This window comes from Bombus vancouverensis, chromosome 7, assembly GCF_051014615.1.
Source record: "Bombus vancouverensis nearcticus chromosome 7, iyBomVanc1_principal, whole genome shotgun sequence".
Classification (NCBI taxonomy): Eukaryota; Metazoa; Arthropoda; class Insecta; order Hymenoptera; family Apidae; genus Bombus; species Bombus vancouverensis.
The window spans coordinates 11,861,223-11,884,841 of record NC_134917.1 but is presented as its reverse complement, the minus strand read 5'-3'; the positions used below and the strand labels follow the sequence as shown (position 1 = coordinate 11,884,841).

Here is a 23,619-nt window from a genome sequence, read left to right as displayed (position 1 = left end):
AGAAACAAAAAAAACTAAACTTTGGAAATGTACATAACAAAGAATAACTCACATTCGGTAAAAGTTTATCGCTGTAAATTGCACGTTATATTACAACAAACCACGTTTAATTCGTTGCTCACAGGTTATAGGAACAAGAATGACTGTGGTGCTTTGTAATTTTATGAAATAATTGGCTTTTTGAGCCGAATAGACATATGATTTGAAAAATGAAATTCAAATACTGTCAGAAATTATCATGCACGTCACATTTTATGAGACCGTGCTGCCACCATATTACTAGTAAAAAAGACACTTTTGTTTTGGGACAAAACTAAAAGAGTTTTGGCGAAAATTATCAAAAATGAAACAACATCGCAGACAAATGAAACAGACTTTCGATTGTAATACAATTTTTAAATACAAGCACTTTTGTTATTTCATTTAAAACTATTTTTATATTATATAATTGAATTATCTAATTCATAGTAGACAATACATTCAAGTACAGGAACTTACAAACAAATCAAACAAAATATAAAACCATATTTGTAGGTCACTTTCAATGTTTAATTCGATAAATGAATACAATAATAAGTTAAAGATATATTGTTAAATACTGTGTTTTTGTACAAATTGGCGTAAATTAAGAATCGGATAATATATAATAGTATCAATAATAGTTACGGAAGATCAAATTACAAACAAGTTATCATAAAAGAGGAAATTTTTATTCAAAAAAACTATGGAGTGGGAAGTCATAAAAGCGTTACAAAAAGGGGGTATTAAATTATATGTATAATTATATAACTACATATTATGCAATAATTTATCCTCATGAATATTTAATGCTATTATGCTATTTTCTTTAGTTTCATACAATTAATTAAGAAAGACACATTTCGACATTTAGTTTTCGATTTTCAGAATACACGCTGAATAAGGTGAACAGTTACGGAGAAAATTTATTACACATTAGTGCAGCAAATGGTTGTATTGATATCACAAAAGAAATTTTTCGAAAACATGATTGCTGTCATATTATTGATAGAAAAAATAAATTTGGTTGGACACCATTAATGCTAGCAATACGCAATAGAAACATTAAAATGGTTAAATATCTTTTACAAAAAAATGCTAATGTGAATGAATCAACTGATTTAGGTAAACAATTAATGTATTGTGTGAAAATATATAATATTGTTATATCAGTAAATTCCTTATTTCTGTTCGTTTGTAGGCATGTCTGTTTTTGGATTGGCAGCTGCAATAAATAAAGATATGTTTGAAACTATATATGAAGCATGCCCATCAGCACTATTGAATTCTCTAAATGATGATGTTACACCACTTTGCATTGCAGCTATGAAAAATGATAAAAATTTATTTTTTAGATTAATAGAATTAGGATTTAATGTTTCAAAAAGTAGTAAGATATTACATTTTGTTTAAAATTGATACGATAACGATGCATAATATTGCTGGTAAGAGTTTTTATTCAGTTTTACCATTAATTTTCAAATAGATGACTATACTTATAGTATGATGAAGCAGTCGATAGTACCAGAAATAAAAAATTTGGCAAAATATTTTGACACAGAAGATTATTGGAATGATAACTCAGATAACATTCTTATAGAAAATGAACCAGATAATAAGGACTGTTTAAGTCTTTCCAAACTAGTAAATGAAAATAATAGTAATAAGTCTCCTTTAAATGTTCATAAGATACCGTTAGTTACATTTGATACTACAATGTGCAATAATGTCAACTGTAACAACAATGTCATAAAAGATCCAAATAAGCTTTCAAAACCTTGTGCATTAAGTTTAGAGACAAATCATTCAGAAAGCGTTCAGACTAGTTTAATTTCACCCACTTTGACTTGCAATCTGAACGAACTGTTACCTACATCTCCAAATATATATTTTACACAAAATAAACATAATGAGGAAATTAATTTCAATATAAAAGATGAAACAAAAGATAAACAGTTATTTGTAAATGAAGATGAAGTAATGCTAACTTGTTCAAAAAGTGGAAAGAATGTAAGCGAACTACCTTTGCAGAGGTATATTAGTTATTGCTCTACATTATGTAGAAAATAAATATGATACTTTAATTTAACTGTATTGTTTGCAAAGATTACAGTCCATTCGGCCACAAGATTTAAATATTCAATACAAAGAAGATCTTGATACTACTCTTGAATATGTGCCTGAATTTAGTCCATTGCGCCAACAAAATATTCCTCCAAATATGAATGATGAAAATGTATTTGGGGAAAATACACCAACACCACCACGTTACAAGACACCTCCAAGAGGAATGATTTTAAATTCAGAAGAAGCAAAAATGTTCGTTTTATTAAAACATTACGGATTAGGTCAATATGTGCCTATATTTCTCGAACAAGAAGTAAATATATTATTAAATTATGTGTTATATATATATGTATAAAATTTTATTATAAATTAATATTGTACATTTATTTCAGGTTGACATTGATTTGTTTATGACTTTAACTAATGAAGATTTAATTGAAATTGGTATAAAAAATGAAGCTGACAGAAAAGCTATATTAGAAGTGATAAATAGATCATAAAAAATCTGTGATACAAAACGAATTTATTACCTTTTATTAATTATATCTAATTACATATTATCATTTTATTTGTTATATACTAAAGCTGCTTTAATGTATAAACGTAAAAATATAATATGTTATGTTATAGCATATTAGTATTATTTTTTATACTAACTTAGTACCCTTAAGAACACATATGATACATTTCTATTTTTGCTTATAAAGATACATTTACATACGGAATGGCTGTAAAATTGTCGTATTCTTGATGTGCGATAATACTTTATTAATAAGTACACTTTTCTTTCCTTTAGAATTATGTGGAATTGAACGCTCTTTTAGCCAATCACTCAATTCACTATTCTTCATTTGATCCAACCGATTCATTTTTACCATTGTCTGCACAATATTGTTTTGATCTTATTTAATAATTATATGTAATTTTAACTTAATCATACGGAATTTAGGAACATAAGTGCGTGTATACCAGTGCAGATGAGCTGCTATCTTTATCAGATTTAGCCTTTGATAGTTTCTCCTTCAGTGTTAAATGTTTTTGTCTTTGATCCTTTTCCTGCGGTAGCTATTTTTAAAAAGGGAAGATTATAAGTGAAGCATAAACAATGAAAGATAAAATATATTTTACATAGAAAATGGAGAATAAGATACCCCTTTTGTCTTAGCATAAGAATTCATGTTTTGAATTTTAAAGTATGTAGAAATTGTTCTTTCCTCTGATACCGTAAAATTTGGGTTTCTTGATGTATTATCTTTATTAACTGTGTTCAAATTATTTTCCACATTTTGTATAGATGAATTTTGCATAGTATTTAAACATTGAATACCTATGAAATTTATTTTATAACTCAAGTAATTACAATTTTTAGGTATATTTGTACAGGTATATTATTATCTTAGTACCACTTTGATTTTCTTTCACATCCCTGTTGTTTAATTTTTGATGAATTTGATGAATTTTAGTTAATCGTGTTCTTAATGATACAGCAGCATTTACATCTTTTGTCAACCCATCTACATATTTATCAGACAATTCTAATTGCGAGACAATATTACCCTTTTCCTTAAGGTGTGTACTTAATCCTCTGTCCTTTGGTGATGCATTACTTGACTTTATATTTAAAGATTTCTGTATATATAATGGAGAATAGATTTTATTTACGACTATTGAATAGAAATTATTAAATATTCTGTGTAACTCACTGTATCAAATGGGGTATCCTTGGATATCTGTAGCCGTTTACCACAAACTGCAGGTAATTTCATAAGTATGTCAGATAAAAAATGTGTAATTGTAGATTCTTTCTCTCTATTTGGAATAATTTCTAATGGACTACTTGCTACACACATGTGAGGATATGTAAAAACCTTGGATTTGGAAATCAAAAATTTAATTTCATAAAATAAAATTCCACCTTTATTTTTTGGTAAATAATATCCATACTAAAACGTTATACATACATATATATATACAAAGATATATTTGAAAGTAAATTGCAAGATGAATAAACATAGGTATTGTCATTTATACCATATTTTTCCAGTGTCTACGTAATTGGTCATAATCTTTAAAAGCACATTTTGCTGGAAGTTCTTTAGACACAGATAATAGTTTGCCTTTCTTTGTACTACAAAAATGAAAAAAATTGTATTTTAAACCAAGTATACATGTATATCCCATATATATTCCACTAAATGAAATAAATTATTGTTACCTTGGTAATACATATACAAATGGAAGATTATAACGAGATAAATCGACGTATCCTTTAGGGTCTGCTAAAAAATGTGATATAATAGATGGTGAAAGATAGTCTTCAAGTTTTATATATGGAATTTTAAGTATTTCTGCATGAAGCTGCAAACACATTTTTCTATCTAAAAACTTTGTAATGTTAATATATTTCACACTTTTTAATATTAGTTACACGAAGAATAAAATTAGATTTTTTATTACCCTCTATAAGTACATCTAATTTTAATGCTCTAGTTCCTTCTATAAAGTTATAAAAATGTTTTCCTTGAACAAAATAATCATCAACTTTATTCCACAAAGGAGCTATCTTAGTTTGCATGGTATACCTAAGACAACTTTTATAAACTTCTGTAGTAACTGGTCTTGATCCTTGATACTGACAGGAATAAAAACCAGTTTATTATCGAAATAATATATTTAGAGTGAATAAAGATTTGTGTCTTGAACATACCACTAGTTTAAAATTTCTTAAAATTTGTTCCAATCTACCATTTTGAGAAAATTGTTTATGCGTTATAACAAATATATATCTTTCTGTACCCATTACTGGTGAAGCAATAACGTCAGATATCAAATGAATAAGTAATCTAAAATTTTATTGTTAGTAAAATATAAAGATCATCATTAATAAAATAGTATTATATAATAGAAAATTTTTGATTCGCAGAATTTGCCCTTGACTTACCGGCACTTAATCGTTTGCCAATGAAAATTTGATTTCGCCGATGCATCATGAACTTCAAGAAAATCAATTTCGCAAATTGCACAACATAGGTTACTCATTTCCGGAAATGAAGCGTACAGAACCGATTGTTCTTTTTTCTTATTCATAAGATTACAAGCATCCATTATATATAATTGCTTGCTATTCTTAATTATTTTATGTTCTTGTAGATCCAATTTATACTAACAATTTTTCGAAAACGTATTTTCGAATGAATATTTAAAATTAAAAATTTAACATTTCAACATTAAAAATTTCAAAAGTTGTACTAATACTTTAAATATGATTTTTGTAAAGAAGCTTTATTCTCAATTGTCTCAAAATTAAACTTGTATGTGAGATATCTAAACTTTTTATATTTAAAACAAATTTAAAATCTTCTTAAGTAAAAAGACGACTCTTTTTCTATTATCAATATATTATCTTATTTAGCGGTTACCGAGGAGTTTATATTATATATATTGGTACGGATCGCTGAACCGCTTTGTTCAAATAAAGTGCGCGAAAAATTCAAGATAACTACATATTAAGATGTAAGCATAGCTTCTTTATAGAGATCTGCTTGAAATTTTCAATTAGAAGACAAAACATTTTTTAATAACCTCGCATGGCTGAATGAAAACCTTTTAATTTATTGTGATTTTTAACGACTAAGCTTAACGTTTTCCAATAGCGTATTTCCTGTATTTTGAATTCACTCCTTGAATTATTCACTCCTTGCTATAGTACTCGCATCGAATTTTTGACCAATATATAGATGTATTTGACATTTCAGGTATGTGAACGTGATTTCAAATTTCGCTTCTAAATTGCATATTGATATCGCTAAATATTAGGCCAGATTCATACGTAACACAACGGTTCAGTAATGTTCAATTATATTGTATATTCATAACTTCAAGCCATTTGAAATAAACGCCGCGTAATTCAAATTTCAAAACTATGCATAGCGTAGTATTTGAATAGGTAACTGGTTATATGTGCGTGCGTGCGTGCGTGCGTGCGTGCGTGTGTGTGTGTGTGTGTGCGCGCGCGCGCGCGCGCGCGCGTGTGTGTGTATATAATACAATTTCATTTCACTAACAATAAGGGGGAATAAAACAAAGAACAATTAGTTAGATGCAGAAAAAGTTACCTATATTCAGATAAAATAAGATACATAATACAAATTAATGTTACCTAAGTAACAAAAAAGGTTAAAATACAAAAAGAGCCAAAAATATACAGAAAAAATGTATTTGATTAGTTTAATATTATGTTTCTGTTTAGTAATTACTTTAGAAATAGTACTAAAAATAAAACATTTTATCATTTCCTAACATATACACTTAGTTTAACGATACATTATACCAAACATATTAATGTGTGTATGTCATTTTTACAAAATTATAAAGATAATTTATTCGAGAGATATGAATAAGCTAATTTACACATTTGCATGCATTACGCCACAACTATACGGTTAATTGCTGTAATCCGTTTTCGGCAAATTACACACCTACGGAACGCAGGTGAACAATACTGGCAAGTTGCTAAATGCCCACATGGTAAAAAAGTAATTACAGCTTCTCGTCTCATGCAAACTTTACACGAACGAGCATCTTTCAATGTCCGATTTTCTTCTTCCAGGGAAGCTAAAATAGTAAACAGTATATTTAAACATAATACATAATAAAATTGAGTATATGTATACGGATTTCATACAAATTAACGAATTTGTAATCAATCTATGTTTTTATTTTTATTACTTACCAAGTTTTTCAAGGAGAATCATTTCATTACTAACATTATCATTATTGGATCTCTCAGGATTCTCATCTGTAATTTCCACTGGTGCCTGAAATAATTATAATGTACATAAGTATATATTGGAATTATTAATTATACACATTGTTAATTATATATATTGTTCAGGGTTTAAGTTTTTGTACTTACTTCTGCAGAAATTTCATATAACTCCTGGCCTGGTACATTATCACAATGTTCATTGCGGATAAATCTGCACTCTGGAGAACGCCTCACATGAATATGCATGGGAGTAACACCGTCTGCTTGCGGATTTACCAAGTAACATTCAAAACATTGAACCGCTTCTACTTGATCGCTATGGTGTAATCCTGCAGCTGCAACACTGGCAGGGTCAATGAAAGATTCAGGCCAACGTCGAGAACTCGAAGGTCTTACTTCTTCAATAGAATATTCCGTAACACGCGACGTGGATGGAGCCGGGGACATTGGACGATCCGACGACGTTGGATCAACCAGCGGCAATATATGAGCTATTGGTCTTGAATAAATCTGCTGCAATGAATAAGTAAGCGACGATGATGCCGTCGACTGTACCACTGATGTTGAATGAATCACCCTTGCTGAAGGTCCCGATGGTACGACAAGCTCATCCGCCGATATTGAATCAACCGGCAAAGTTGAATGATCATCTTGGCCAACAACAGATTCTGGCCCATGTCCCATTAAGTTTTGGAAGTAATTATTAGGAAGCATTTTATTGCACCTTAATATACCTTCGAACCTATTTAAAAGAAAACGAATTTGAAATATCTACTAATTGGAAATGACTTAAGAAATATCGTACGTGTACAATTGATCAAACAGAAATATATTAGAGACAAAACTTACGAATATCAGATGTTGACGTTCCGCTTCAACAGCACCCCAACTCTTCAAATGGAATCTTGACAAATATTTAATATCTTAGTCTTGTATATTTTATATTTTTCGATTTACTAAAACTGCGCAATCGTACGAACGAGCCACACAAACTCTTCGACCGTCAGTCTAATACTGAATCTTGTTGCTGGTACGTACCGGGAATTATCCCTACCCACAGTAGCCGGCAGCAATAGACTCCTCCAATGCACTGCAAGGCATCCACTGTGCAGAGTGGGCATGTTGTCGACCAATCAAATTTCACCGATGCTCCGCCCCTTACTGAACTGTACTGCACTGTGTAAAATAAAGGAGGCTCGCTAGGTACAGCGTGAAAGTATATCTCTTATTTACTCAGCTCCGAAAATTATGCCGCTTTTGAAGGAATTCTTATTTCATCCATTTTTACTTGGCAATATTAACACGTTGTTTAAAATATCAGTAAAAACTGCTGCGCAGTCTAGAGAGTCAAAGAGAACGACAAAAAATTACGATATATTATTAACAGATATAATAAAAGAGAAAATGACAATAGATGCTTGCTAAGATGTTCTAATCGAGTTTTCGTAATATCTCTAGTTCGACATCGTCTTCCTACAATTCTTACCGGAATTTCCATAACGTTCTGCTTCAGATTTGCAATATTCGGAAACTCCTAATCCGTCCATTACTTCGGTTCAAATGCCACAGTCCTAATCCGACATCTGCTTCCTGGGTATAATATATGGGTATAGGTATAATTTTTGGTAGAAGAATAATTGCTGTCGTAAACAGTATAGTCTAAAGTCCTAGGTACCCGTTACTTTATGGCATCCTACACCTTGTGGCGTATACCCTGCCCCGGTGTCAATCATCGCGGATTATAATGAAATTATTTTTACATGTAAGTACGCAGTTCTTCAATATGTGAAACAACTCACACAGGGTTTCTGCAGGAAAATTCAATCGTTTGTAACATTTTATAAATTTATTTTGTGATAAAGTTCTCTCGCGATGCGAATAGTAAAACGCTGTAGCATTATGTTATATTACATCATACATATTATATCATATGTCGGAGATGAAAGGACATCGAAACCTTCCCTCTGGAACTTCGGGAAAATCCGTAAAATTGTAATTAAAGCTTACAGTTGTAATTAAACAATTTGTCGTCATTTTGCCCAATGGTACCTGTTTGCGATTTGGGATAATAAACTTGGGCTTAAGGCGATTATCAGCCGCCGAACGTAGTTGCGGTCAACGGGACGGGTGCTTCGTCAAACAAAGGTATAGAGCGAAAGTATGACCCTCATTAAGAGAAATAACCATAAAGGTTGCTGACGGTAAAACATTCCAACGGGTCTTTCGTACAATGAATACCAGAGGTTGAGGCACTTGCACGGCACGAGTAAGGTTAGCCTGAGGACCCGGTACGAAACCTGGGTTTTTTCGGTAATTAAGATTTTGCAAATGGGCAGGCAGCGCAAATTGTCCCAAATTGACCAATTGATAGAGACGTCAATTTCCCTTACTTTCGGGACGAGGGCTATACTCGACGAGTCCGATGATCTTGTGTCCTTGGATACATCCCATCATAGTTTTCCTCGGTGGCATCCTCACGACGAGAATTCATTCTTTTTTGAGATCTGATCGACGAAGGGAGTAGCGCCTTACGATCAGTGAGTAGTACACGTTTGAGTTAGAGCAAGTATATCTATCACCCCGTTGACCGTGGATTCGTTATCGAGCCTAAGACCAACGTTACTAGCATCGCAAGTGCCCAGCCACTGCTGTTGATTGTCGATACCGCGTCGGTGGTGTTCATTCTCGTGTTAGCAGACCGTACCCTTGTGATACCACAACGATGGCCAATTCCCCTGAAGGTTTATCGAACGCCCCCAACCCTATTCCTGACGCTTCTCCGACATATATATAATCATTTTCGCAAATGTTCCTTGCAACAATGTACCATCGTTTGGCATTAAAGGTGTTAATTGCGTATGCACTAGATGATAGTAAAAACGAAGAATAAAGATATTCGGGCAAAGCGCAATATACTAAGCTTGAAAAGCAGTAATATCTTGAAAAATAACGATTGAAACGTTCTCGTCTGACAACAAATGCCAAAAAAAGTATCGACGATGTAAAACCATTAAAATTGACGATATGTCTATGTTTTGTTACTAACAATCCTGAAATTGCTAAAGTGAGTCCGTCATTTTCATAATGGAATTTTCTAGCAGCTGTTTATATTCGTGTAGAATGTAACGGCAAATGTCTACGGTATCCGTTTATTCTCATTTCGCTTGTTTTTCTAATTTTTCTTTATTTTTCTCTAGCATCTTGCATTCGATGCGTCTTAGACACCAAATATTCTGAGCTGGAAATCCAAATTGGCTTTTGTTGAGATAAATGTCATGTTGGTTCCTACATCCATCGTTGGTGCAGGTCCTTGACATCCTCTTCTGCTTTTCCCCGCCCGTCACTTCCTCTTTATCTAAGTATCCCGTGTGTTGTAAATGGCTGTACAAGGTGGTGAAATACACAGCATATAAAACTAATTTGTATGAATCAACTGAATATCAAAACCCAAACCAATGCAATAACAGCTTTTAACAGCATCTGAAAAACTATAATATCCAAGAAATCAACTTGCGAATAAAAGTGTCGTATATCGAAAAATTCAAAGTTTTATTATAAATTAATATATAAAGATTACTCTGAACATTTTTCAATGATTTTCTATGCAATAATAGAATAATTCTATATAACAACTTTCTCCGTTTTCGTTTGCAACATTTACATTCTTTTTCATTTCTACAGTTCGAAAATCTCGCTTTTCATTCGATTCGCATTTTTTTTCCGAAAGACGATATAAATATTTTCTCCCACGTACTTAATTCACTATTCTACATTTGATCCAATTGATTCATTTTTACCATTGTCTGCACAATATTGTTTTGATCTTATTTAATAATTATATGTAATTTTAACTTAATCATACGGAATTTAGGAACATAAGTGCGTGTATACCAGTGCAGATGAGCTGCTATCTTTATCAGATTTAGCCTTTGATAGTTTCTCCTTCAGTGTTAAATGCTTTTGTCTTTGATCTTTTTCCTGCAGTAGCTACTTTTAAATAAAGAAGATTGAACGCAAAGCATAAACAATGAAGGTATAAATAAAAGAAAAAGTAAGCTATGATTTTTGTGAGTTGAAATATATATATATATATGTCGGGTTATCGTTAGAATTTAAGGCGCGTAATGATTCTTCGTTTGAATTAGCCATTGTTTTACGAAACAGAGAATATATTTACGCGAATAAACAAGATTTTACAAAATATTATGAATAATGAGTTTAATAAATGATAAGATTAACAAACGATAAGTTTAACTAATAATTAGATTAAAGTATAATAAGTTTAACGAACAATAAGAGGAACGAATAATGAGATCAACGATTGATAGGTTTTACGAATAATGAATTTAATTAACGCTATTAACAATGTTCCGGGGTTCAAACGAATCCACGGTCAATGGGATAACTCTTTAATATGCGTAGAATAATTTTAAACACAAAAATACGATTGCTGAGACACTCGGTAAATTGCTCGATGTATCACTTTCCAAGGCGATCACACGAATGAATATCTGATGAAAATCTTTTTCGCTATACGACTGCATTTGTTTGTTATATGCTCGCTGGAGGCATCGAGAAGGTTCCAATCGTCGTTGCTAGGCAGTTTCTGTCTGGAGATTGATTCCTAATACAACGTGTGTCCCATTATATCGACATCTCTAAAGTACAATTCTATGTGATTTCTAGAGAGAACAATACAATCGATCCACACCTTCGTCAGGCAAAACGTTTATTTCGTGACCGTGGCTACGTTCGGCGACCAGTTGTCACCTCGAACCCACTTTCGCTTTCACAAATATCAAACAATTACAAATGACAATTGCTTAATTACAGTTATGATAAAATTTAGGCTAAAGCATTAGAAGGCTTCCTCAAAATTGCAAAGGGAAGGCTCCGGTTTTCCTTTCATCTCCGACATATATATATATATATATATTGTCACGTCCCGCGCTGTGCACGCGCCGCAACGTAGGCTAAAACTACCAATAGCGCGAGTGAGCGTTCCAATTTGAAATTTAAATAAATTTTAACAATTTGTATATAAACCAAATTCGAACCTCGCAACCCCCACGGAATAACCCGTCACATGACAACCCTTCCACGGTAGATCTAAATATAAATAAGCGTAGCGGCATAGAAGAAGCGGTAATAATTTCTTAGTTTTAGAGTAGTTAATTCCTCAGTTTTGGGTGATTAACTCCTTGGTTCTTGGCGATCAGTTCCCATTTCCTGGCAAGTAATTTCTTGTTCATAGCGATTAATTCTTAATTCCTCTAGCTCTTAATTTCTCAATTCCTTGTTTTTTAATTCTTCAGTTCCTTAGTTTTCAGCTCTTAACTCCTTTAGCTCTTAGTTTTGCTCTCAGCTTTTAGGTTCATTAGTCCTTTAGTTCTTTAGCTTTTAGTTCTTTTTCTTATTAGTTTCCAATTCTTGTTAGTCTTGTAAATCGACGTGTTTGTATTTGTCACTTTGTAACTATCGAAAATCTATCGAAATTAAAATCTTGTAATTAATAAGAGCGAAACGTATTGCGAACGATTGTAACTCCGAGCATTCGAAATTTCAACGACTATTCTGTCAATATCCAATTAGAATACGAATAAACATTTTTGTGAGGAATATTTGTCTAATAATATAGCAGGATTAAGCGAACATTTATTTTCACCAACTTTAATCCTCCCCCGTGCTAGTACTCCGGCGCATAGCAGGTTAGCCGAAACGTGGAGTTTAATTTCAAATCGCATTAAATAACAGACAATACTACAATTTAGTCTAAATTCAAAAATTAACGGCAACGCAATCAAAACGAGCCAGACAAAACGTAACAATATATATATATATATTATATTATATTATATAATTATATATAATTATACAATATATTATTATATAATTATATATATATATTATATATATATATATAATTTTACTAACAATAAGGGAAATAAAACAAAGAACAATTACTTAGATGCGGAAAGAGTTAACTTTATTCAGATAAAATAAAATACATAATACAAATTAATGTTTACCTAAGTAACACTTAAAATACAAAAAAAGCCAAAAATGTGCAGAAAAAATGTATTTGGCTAGTTTAATATTATGTTTCTGTTTAGTAATTACTGTAGAAATAGTACTAGAAATAAAGTATTTTATCATTTCCTGACATATACACTTAGTTTAACGATACATTATACCAAACATATTAATGTGTGTATGTCATTTTTACAAAATTATAAAGATAATTTATTCGAGAGATATGAATAAGCTAATTTACACATGTGCATGCATTATGTCCAAAATATACGTCTAATGGCTTTAATATTATTTCCGCAAATTATGCATTTTTTGAAAGCAAGTGAACAATACTGGCAAGTTGCTAAATGCCCACAAGGTAAAAAAATAATCGCCGATTCCTGTTCCATGCAAACTTTACACGAACGAGCATCTTTCAATGCCTGATTTTCTTCTTCCAGGGAAGCTAAAATAGTAAACAGTATATTTAAATATAATACATAATAAAATTGATTATATGTATACGGATTTCATACAAATTAACGAATTTGTGATCAATCTATGTTTTTATTTTAATTACTTACCAATTTTCTCTTGGAGGGTCATTTCATTACTATCATTTTCACTATTGGATCTCTCCGGATTCCCATCTGCAATTTCTATCGGCGCCTGAAATAATTATAATGTACATAAGTATATATTGGAATTATTAATTATACACATTGTTAATTATATATAGTGTTCAGGATTTAAGTTTTTGTACTTACTTCTGCAGGAGTTTCATATATCTCAATGCCTATTACTTTATTAACATATTCCCAGCCCCGTACTGCTAATAAATGACAACAGTTGGGAGACAAAATTGCATGCTCTTCCCATGGAACTTCTTCTGGTCTCCAATTTCCTATACCAAGCCCACAATGGTAACAGGTAGTGAAGTCATTTATTCCGATGTAGTAGAATCCTGCATCGGCTAAATCTTCACTTGTCTGTTTCATATATGTAGGCCATGATTCGAATGAATTTAATCTGGATTCGTAAGTAGCATATAGCGAATTTTCTGGTTTCTTAACTTCTTGTAGTCCCAAACGGCTAAGTTCATATGCCGTTGGGCGCCTTAAATATCGTAAAAATTGATGGTCATTAAAATCAAATGAGTCAAGATATTGTAAACCATAATGACAAGTTATATTTCTATTTCTTCGTTTCGTCAGTAGAACTATATCAGGATCTACTCCAATTGGTACATTATCACAATGTTCATTGCGGATAAATCTGCACTCTGGAGAACACGTCTCATGAATCTGCATTGGAATATCACCGTCTGACCAGTCATGTACCATCACTTGACATTCAAAGCATCTCACTATATCTATTTCACCCGTATAATAGAATCCTGCAGCTGCAAGACTGACAGGGTCAACGGAAATTTTAGGCCAACTTCGAAAACTCCAACGTCTACTTGCTTCAAAACGATAATCATCGTTATTTTCTTCGATGCCATGTGAGGTGGACGGAACCGGCGACATTGATGAAGTCGACTGTATCGGTGATGTTGAATCAATCACACTTGCTGAAGATCCCGATGGTACGGCAAACTCATCCGCCGATATTGAATCAACCGGCAAAGTTGAATGATCATCTTGGCCAGCAGGAGGAGATTCTGTCCCATGTCTCATTAAGTATTCGAAGTAATTCATAGTAGACATTTTATTGCACCTTAATGCACCTTCGAACCCATTTAAAAGAAAAAGAAATTGAAATATCTACTAATTGGAAATGACTTAAGAAATATCGTACGTGTACAATTGATCAAACAGAAATATATTACAGACAAAACTTACGAATATCAGATGTTGACGTTCCGCTTCAACAGCACCCCAACTCTTCAAATGGAATCTTGACAAATATTTAATATCTTAGTCTTGTATATTTTATATTTTTCGATTTACTAAAACTGCGCAATCGTACGAACGAGCCACACAAACTCTTCGACCATCAGTCTAATACTGAATCTTGCTGCTGGCATGTACCGGGAAGCTACTACCTGTTTTTTACAAATCTTATCCCTACCCACAGTAGCCGGCAGCAATAGACTCCTCCAATGCACTACAAGGCATCCACTGTGCAGAGTGGGCATGTTGTCGACCAATCAAATTTCACCGATGCTCCGCCCCTTACTGAACTGTACTGCACTGTGTAAAATAAAGGAGGCTCGCTAGGTACAGCGTGAAAGTATATCTCTTATTTACTCAGCTCCGAAAATTATGCCGCTTTTGAAGGAATTCTTATTTCATCCATTTTTACTTGGCAATATTAACACGTTGTTTAAAATATCAATAAAAACTGCTGCGCAGTCTAGAGAGTCAAAGAGAACGACAAAAAATTACAATATATTATTAACAGACATAATAAAAGAGAAAATGACAATAGATGCTTGCTAAGATGTTCTAATCGAGTTTTCGTAATATCTCTAGTTCGACATCGTCTTCCTACAATTCTTACCGGAATTTCCATAACTAACAATATTCCTAATGTGTACAATAACTCTGTTAGATGGCCACCGTCCTAAGTAAACACTCTATGCACAAGACAATACGATCTCTGTTTCAAGGTAGTTATAATTTTTGTAGAAGGATAACTGCTAAACATTACATGTCTAATTTATGATTGTAAGTGAAGCATAAACAATGAAAGATAAAATATATTTTACATAGAAAAGGGAGAATAAGATGCCCCTTTTGTCTTAGCATAAGAATTCATGTTTTGAATTTTAAAGTATGTAGAAATTGTTCTTTCCTCTGATACCGTAAAATTTGGGTTTCTTGATGTATTATCTGTATTAACTGTGTTCAAATTATTTTCCACATTTTGTATAGATGAATTTTGCATAGTATTTAAACATTGAATACCTATGAAATTTATTTTATAACTCAAGTAATTACAATTTTTAGGTATATTTGTACAGGTATATTATTATCTTAGTACCACTTTGATTTTCTTTCACATCCCTGTTGTTTAATTTTTGATGAATTTGATGAATTTTAGTTAATCGTGTTCTTAATGATACAGCAGCATTTACATCTTTTGTCAACCCATCTACATATTTATCAGACAATTCTAATTGCGAGACAATATTACCCTTTTCCTTAAGGTGTGTACTTAATCCTCTGTCCTTTGGTGATGCATTACTTGACTTTATATTTAAAGATTTCTGTATATATAATGGAGAATAGATTTTATTTACGACTATTGAATAGAAATTATTAAATATTCTGTGTAACTCACTGTATCAAATGGGGTATCCTTGGATATCTGTAGCCGTTTACCACAAACTGCAGGTAATTTCATAAGTATGTCAGATAAAAAATGTGTAATTGTAGATTCTTTCTCTCTATTTGGAATAATTTCTAATGGACTACTTGCTACACACATGTGAGGATATGTAAAAACCTTGGATTTGGAAATCAAAAATTTAATTTCATAAAATAAAATTCCACCTTTATTTTTTGGTAAATAATATCCATACTAAAACGTTATACATACATATATATATATACAAAGATATATTTGAAAGTAAATTGCAAGATGAATAAACATAGGTATTGTCATTTATACCATATTTTTCCAGTGTCTACGTAATTGGTCATAATCTTTAAAAGCACATTTTGCTGGAAGTTCTTTAGACACAGATAATAGTTTGCCTTTCTTTGTACTACAAAAATGAAAAAAATTGTATTTTAAACCAAGTATACATGTATATCCCATATATATTCCACTAAATGAAATAAATTATTGTTACCTTGGTAATACATATACAAATGGAAGATTATAACGAGATAAATCGACGTATCCTTTAGGGTCTGCTAAAAAATGTGATATAATAGATGGTGAAAGATAGTCTTCAAGTTTTATATATGGAATTTTAAGTATTTCTGCATGAAGCTGCAAACACATTTTTCTATCTAAAAACTTTGTAATGTTAATATATTTCACACTTTTTAATATTAGTTACACGAAGAATAAAATTAGATTTTTTATTACCCTCTATAAGTACATCTAATTTTAATGCTCTAGTTCCTTCTATAAAGTTATAAAAATGTTTTCCTTGAACAAAATAATCATCAACTTTATTCCACAAAGGAGCTATCTTAGTTTGCATGGTATACCTAAGACAACTTTTATAAACTTCTGTAGTAACTGGTCTTGATCCTTGATACTGACAGGAATAAAAACCAGTTTATTATCGAAATAATATATTTAGAGTGAATAAAGATTTGTGTCTTGAACATACCACTAGTTTAAAATTTCTTAAACTTTGTTCCAATCTACCATTTTGAGAAAATTGTTTATGCGTTATAACAAATATATATCTTTCTGTACCCATTACTGGTGAAGCAATAACGTCAGATATCAAATGAATAAGTAATCTAAAATTTTATTGTTAGTAAAATATAAAGATCATCATTAATAAAATAGTATTATATAATAGAAAATTTTTGATTCGCAGAATTTGCCCTTGACTTACCGGCACTTAATCGTTTGCCAATGAAAATTTGATTTCGCCGATGCATCATGAACTTCAAGAAAATCAATTTCGCAAATTGCACAACATAGGTTACTCATTTCCGGAAATGAAGCGTACAGAACCGATTGTTCTTTTTTCTTATTCATAAGATTACAAGCATCCATTATATATAATTGCTTGCTATTCTTAATTATTTTATGTTCTTGTAGATCCAATTTATACTAACAATTTTTCGAAAACGTATTTTCGAATGAATATTTAAAATTAAAAATTTAACATTTCAACATTAAAAATTTCAAAAGTTGTACTAATACTTTAAATATGATTTTTGTGAAGAAGCTTTATTCTCGATTATCTCAAAATTAAACTTGTATGTGAGATATCTAAACTTTTTATATTTAAAACAAATTTAAAATCTTCTTAAGTAAAAAGACGACTCTTTTTCTATTATCAATATATTATCTTATTTAGCGGTTACCGAGGAGTTTATATTATATATATTGGTACGGATCGCTGAACCGCTTTGTTCAATAAAGTGCGCGAAAAATTCAAGATAACTACATATTAAGATGTAAGCATAGCTTCTTTTATAGAGATCTGCTTGAAATTTTCAATTAGAAGACAAAACATTTTTTAATAACCTCGCATGGCTGAATGAAAACCTTTTAATTTATTGTGATTTTTAACGACTAAGCTTAACGTTTTCCAATAGCGTATTTCCTGTATTTTGAATTCACTCCTTGAATTATTCACTCCTTGCTATAGTACTCGCATCGAATTTTTGACCAATATATAGATGTATTTGACATTTCAGGTATGTGAACGTGATTTCAAATTTCGCTTCTAAATTGCATATTGATATCGCTAAATATTAGGCCAGATTCATATGTAACACAACGGTTCAGTAATGTTCAATTATATTGTATATTCATAACTTCAAGCCATTTGAAATAAACGCCGCGTAATTCAAATTTCAAAACTATGCATAGGGTAGTATTTGAATAGGTAACTGGTTATATGTGCGTGCGTGCGTGCGTGCGTGTGTGCGTGCGTGCGTGTGTGTGTGTGTGTGTGTGTGTGTGTGTGTGTGTGTGTGTGTGTGTGTGTGTGTGTGTGTGTGTGTGTGCGTGCGTGCGTGCGTGCGCGTGTGTGTGTGCGTGCGCGCGCGTGTGTGTATATAATACAATTTCATTTCACTAACAATAAGGGGGAATAAAACAAAGAACAATTAGTTAGATGCAGAAAAAGTTACCTATATTCAGATAAAATAAGATACATAATACAAATTAATGTTACCTAAGTAACAAAAAAGGTTAAAATACAAAAAGAGCCAAAAATATACAGAAAAAATGTATTTGATTAGTTTAATATTATGTTTCTGTTTAGTAATTACTTTAGAAATAGTACTAAAAATAAAACATTTTATCATTTCCTAACATATACACTTAGTTTAACGATACATTATACCAAACATATTAATGTGTGTATGTCATTTTTACAAAATTATAAAGATAATTTATTCGAGAGATATGAATAAGCTAATTTACACATTTGCATGCATTACGCCACAACTATACGGTTAATTGCTGTAATCCGTTTTCGGCAAATTACACACCTACGAAACGCAGGTGAACAATACTGGCAAGTTGCTAAATGCCCACATGGTAAAAAAGTAATTACAGCTTTTCGTCTCATGCAAACTTTACACGAACGAGCATCTTTCAATGTCCGATTTTCTTCTTCCAGGGAAGCTAAAATAGTAAACAGTATGTTTAAACATAATACATAATAAAATTGAGTATATGTATACGGATTTCATACAAATTAACGAATTTGTAATCAATCTATGTTTTTATTTGTATTACTTACCAAGTTTTTCAAGGAGAATCATTTCATTACTAACATTATCATTATTGGATCTCTCAGGATTCTCATCTGTAATTTCCACTGGTGCCTGAAATAATTATAATGTACATAAGTATATATTGGAATTATTAATTATACACATTGTTAATTATATATATTGTTCAGGGTTTAAGTTTTTGTACTTACTTCTGCAGAAATTTCATATAACTCCTGGCCTGGTACATTATCACAATGTTCATTGCGGATAAATCTGCACTCTGGAGAACGCCTCACATGAATATGCATGGGAGTAACACCGTCTGCTTGCGGATTTACCAAGTAACATTCAAAACATTGAACCGCATCTACTTGATCGCTATGGTGTAATCCTGCAGCTGCAACACTGGCAGGGTCAATGAAAGATTCAGGCCAACGTCGAGAACTCGAAGGTCTTACTTCTTCAATAGAATATTCCGTAACACGCGACGTGGATGGAGCCGGGGACATTGGACGATCCGACGACGTTGGATCAACCAGCGGCAATATATGAGCTATTGGTCTTGAATAAATCTGCTGCAATGAATAAGTAAGCGACGATGATGCCGTCGACTGTACCACTGATGTTGAATGAATCACCCTTGCTGAAGGTCCCGATGGTACGACAAGCTCATCCGCCGATATTGAATCAACCGGCAAAGTTGAATGATCATCTTGGCCAACAACAGATTCTGGCCCATGTTCCATTAAGTTTTGGAAGTAATTATTAGGAAGCATTTTATTGCACCTTAATATACCTTCGAACCTATTTAAAAGAAAACGAATTTGAAATATCTACTAATTGGAAATGACTTAAGAAATATTGTACGTGTACAATTGATCAAACAGAAATATATTAGAGACAAAACTTACGAATATCAGATGTTGACGTTCCGCTTCAACAGCACCCCAACTCTTCAAATGGAATCTTGACAAATATTTAATATCTTAGTCTTGTATATTTTATATTTTTCGATTTACTAAAACTGCGCAATCGTACGAACGAGCCACACAAACTCTTCGACCGTCAGTCTAATACTGAATCTTGTTGCTGGTACGTACCGGGAATTATCCCTACCCACAGTAGCCGGCAGCAATAGACTCCTCCAATGCACTGCAAGGCATCCACTGTGCAGAGTGGGCATGTTGTCGACCAATCAAATTTCACCGATGCTCCGCCCCTTACTGAACTGTACTGCACTGTGTAAAATAAAGGAGGCTCGCTAGGTACAGCGTGAAAGTATATCTCTTATTTACTCAGCTCCGAAAATTATGCCGCTTTTGAAGGAATTCTTATTTCATCCATTTTTACTTGGCAATATTAACACGTTGTTTAAAATATCAGTAAACACTGCTGCGCAGTCTAGAGAGTCAAAGAGAACGACAAAAAATTACGATATATTATTAACAGATATAATAAAAGAGAAAATGACAATAGATGCTTGCTAAGATGTTCTAATCGAGTTTTCGTAATATCTCTAGTTCGACATCGTCTTCCTACAATTCTTACCGGAATTTCCATAACGTTCTGCTTCAGATTTGCAATATTCGGAAACTCCTAATCCGTCCATTACTTCGGTTCAAATGCCACAGTCCTAATCCGACATCTGCTTCCTGGGTATAATATATGGGTATAGGTATAATTTTTGGTAGAAGAATAATTGCTGTCGTAAACAGTATAGTCTAAAGTCCTAGGTACCCGTTACTTTATGGCATCCTACACCTTGTGGCGTATACCCTGCCCCGGTATCAATCATCGCGGATTATAATGAAATTATTTTTACATGTAAGTACGCAGTTCTTCAATATGTGAAACAACTCACACAGGGTTTCTGCAGGAAAATTCAATCGTTTGTAACATTTTATAAATTTATTTTGTGATAAAGTTCTCTCGCGATGCGAATAGTAAAACGCTGTAGCATTATGTTATATTACATCATACATATTATATCATATGTCGGAGATGAAAGGACATCGAAACCTTCCCTCTGGAACTTCGGGAAAATCCGTAAAATTGTAATTAAAGCTTACAGTTGTAATTAAACAATTTGTCGTCATTTTGCCCAATGGTACCTGTTTGCGATTTGGGATAATAAACTTGGGCTTAAGGCGATTATCAGCCGCCGAACGTAGTTGCGGTCAACGGGACGGGTGCTTCGTCAAACAAAGGTATAGACCGAAAGTATGACCCTCATTAAGAGAAATAACCATAAAGGTTGCTGACGGTAAAACATTCCAACGGGTCTTTCGTACAATGAATACCAGAGGTTGAGGCACTTGCACGGCACGAGTAAGGTTAGCCTGAGGACCCGGTACGAAACCTGGGTTTTTTCGGTAATTAAGATTTTGCAAATGGGCAGGCAGCGCAAATTGTCCCAAATTGACCAATTGATAGAGACGTCAATTTCCCTTACTTTCGGGACGAGGGCTATACTCGACGAGTCCGATGATCTTGTGTCCTTGGATACATCCCATCATAGTTTTCCTCGGTGGCATCCTCACGACGAGAATTCATTCTTTTTTGAGATCTGATCGACGAAGGGAGTAGCGCCTTACGATCAGTGAGTAGTACACGTTTGAGTTAGAGCAAGTATATCTATCACCCCGTTGACCGTGGATTCGTTATCGAGCCTAAGACCAACGTTACTAGCATCGCAAGTGCCCAGCCACTGCTGTTGATTGTCGATACCGCGTCGGTGGTGTTCATTCTCGTGTTAGCAGACCGTACCCTTGTGATACCACAACGATGGCCAATTCCCCTGAAGGTTTATCGAACGCCCCCAACCCTATTCCTGACGCTTCTCCGACATATATATAATCATTTTCGCAAATGTTCCTTGCAACAATGTACCATCGTTTGGCATTAAAGGTGTTAATTGCGTATGCACTAGATGATAGTAAAAACGAAGAATAAAGATATTCGGGCAAAGCGCAATATACTAAGCTTGAAAAGCAGTAATATCTTGAAAAATAACGATTGAAACGTTCTCGTCTGACAACAAATGCCAAAAAAAGTATCGACGATGTTAAACCATTAAAATTGACGATATGTCTATGTTTTGTTACTAACAATCCTGAAATTGCTAAAGTGAGTCCGTCATTTTCATAATGGAATTTTCTAGCAGCTGTTTATATTCGTGTAGAATGTAGCGGCGTGTCTACGGTATCCGTTTATTCTCATTTCGCTTGTTTTTCTAATTTTTCTTTATTTTTCTCTAGCATCTTGCATTCGATGCGTCTTAGACACCAAATATTCTGAGCTGGAAATCCAAATTGGCTTTTGTTGAGATAAATGTCATGTTGGTTCCTACATCCATCGTTGGTGCAGGTCCTTGACATCCTCTTCTGCTTTTCCCCGTCCGTCACTTCCTCTTTATCTAAGTATCCCGTGTGTTGTAAATGGCTGTACAAGGTGGTGAAATACACAGCATATAAAACTAATTTGTATGAATCAACTGAATATCAAAACCCAAACCAATGCAATAACAGCTTTTAACAGCATCTGAAAAACTATAACATCCAAGAAATCAACTTGCGAATAAAAGTGTCGTATATCGAAAAATTCAAAGTTTTATTATAAATTAATATATAAAGATTACTCTGAACATTTTTCAATGATTTTCTATGCAATAATAGAATAATTCTATATAACAACTTTCTCCGTTTTCGTTTGCAACATTTACGTTCTTTTTCATTTCTACAGTTCGAAAATCTCGCTTTTCATTCGATTCGCATTTTTTTTCCGAAAGACGATATAAATATTTTCTCCCACGTACTTAACAAGGAAGGTTATAGGCATTCTTAAACGTTTCCATCCTTTCTCGAATTTTTTAACAGCTTTCCTAGGAAACATATTATATTTTAGTTAACTGATTTCAACAATTATGCATTATGTACTTGTATGTGCAAATGAAATAATGTATATGCACTTAATTTAAAGTTAATTTAAAGTTAAGTGAAAAGTTATGAAATTTAGTCTAAATACATCATTTACTTCGTTTACTAAACTACGTAGTTATTGTGTACGCCAAAAGAATGGCACCAGATACAAAATTCCAATCACTTGATCTCAGCGTTTAACGATGGTCGGTTGACTCCTATTGCTATTTATTAAAATTGATTTCCTCCACAGGACTTTTCACATCATTGTATACAATTATGCCTACTCCTACGAAACAAGTTCTTCCGCTCTTTTCTTCCCTTATCAAAATATAATTTTCCTAATCAAAATAATATATATCCATTAGAAATAGAAAGGGATACATCGAGTATTGTTCTCCTTTTATCTTCTTCTTTCTCCTTTTTTTCGCTGTCTCTTGTCAGAATTCTATAATTCGCCCAAATC

General features: G+C 32.7%; 4 protein-coding genes across 6 annotated transcripts; 1 reads left to right on the top strand and 3 right to left on the bottom strand.

Annotated features, from left to right (window-relative positions):
- Nucleotides 1–294: 294 nt before the first annotated feature.
- LOC117155979 (uncharacterized) lies at nt 295–2,717 on the top strand. Of its 3 annotated transcripts, none has more exons than XM_076620149.1 (6): nt 295–383; nt 907–1,143; nt 1,220–1,408; nt 1,505–2,051; nt 2,125–2,398; nt 2,478–2,717. In XM_076620149.1, the coding sequence occupies exons 2-6, from the start codon at nt 1,059–1,061 to the stop codon at nt 2,583–2,585; spliced, it is 1,203 nt and encodes a 400-aa protein (XP_076476264.1). In that variant the 5' UTR covers nt 295–383; nt 907–1,058; the 3' UTR covers nt 2,586–2,717. The 3 variants fall into 3 exon arrangements, with proteins under 3 accessions (XP_076476264.1, XP_033188477.1, XP_033188476.1); XM_033332586.2 differs by lacking the exon at nt 295–383 and adding an exon at nt 395–530; XM_033332585.2 differs by lacking the exon at nt 295–383 and adding an exon at nt 535–761.
- On the bottom strand, nt 2,590–5,302 carry LOC117155994 (uncharacterized protein C18orf63-like). Its single transcript, XM_033332613.2, has 10 exons — nt 5,027–5,302; nt 4,793–4,928; nt 4,543–4,717; nt 4,301–4,463; nt 4,117–4,213; nt 3,789–4,028; nt 3,489–3,714; nt 3,237–3,412; nt 3,055–3,150; nt 2,590–2,966 (listed from the first exon to the last, which is right to left on the bottom strand). Exons 1-10 carry the CDS (start codon nt 5,188–5,190, stop codon nt 2,799–2,801), a joined length of 1,641 nt encoding a protein of 546 aa, XP_033188504.2. The 5' UTR covers nt 5,191–5,302; the 3' UTR covers nt 2,590–2,798.
- A 4,706-nt stretch (nt 5,303–10,008) lies between these two features.
- LOC117155953 (death-associated inhibitor of apoptosis 1-like) lies at nt 10,009–15,005 on the bottom strand. Its single transcript, XM_033332473.2, has 6 exons — nt 14,854–15,005; nt 14,710–14,764; nt 13,633–14,631; nt 13,450–13,534; nt 13,158–13,331; nt 10,009–10,286 (listed from the first exon to the last, which is right to left on the bottom strand). The coding sequence occupies exons 1-6, from the start codon at nt 15,003–15,005 to the stop codon at nt 10,009–10,011; spliced, it is 1,743 nt and encodes a 580-aa protein (XP_033188364.2).
- Nucleotides 15,006–15,574: 569 nt separating this feature from the next.
- On the bottom strand, nt 15,575–17,638 carry LOC117155993 (uncharacterized protein C18orf63-like). The gene is made up of 8 exons (XM_076620000.1): nt 17,394–17,638; nt 17,160–17,295; nt 16,910–17,084; nt 16,668–16,830; nt 16,484–16,580; nt 16,154–16,393; nt 15,854–16,079; nt 15,575–15,777 (listed from the first exon to the last, which is right to left on the bottom strand). Exons 1-8 carry the CDS (start codon nt 17,555–17,557, stop codon nt 15,575–15,577), a joined length of 1,404 nt encoding a protein of 467 aa, XP_076476115.1. The 5' UTR covers nt 17,558–17,638.
- Nucleotides 17,639–23,619: the final 5,981 nt, after the last annotated feature.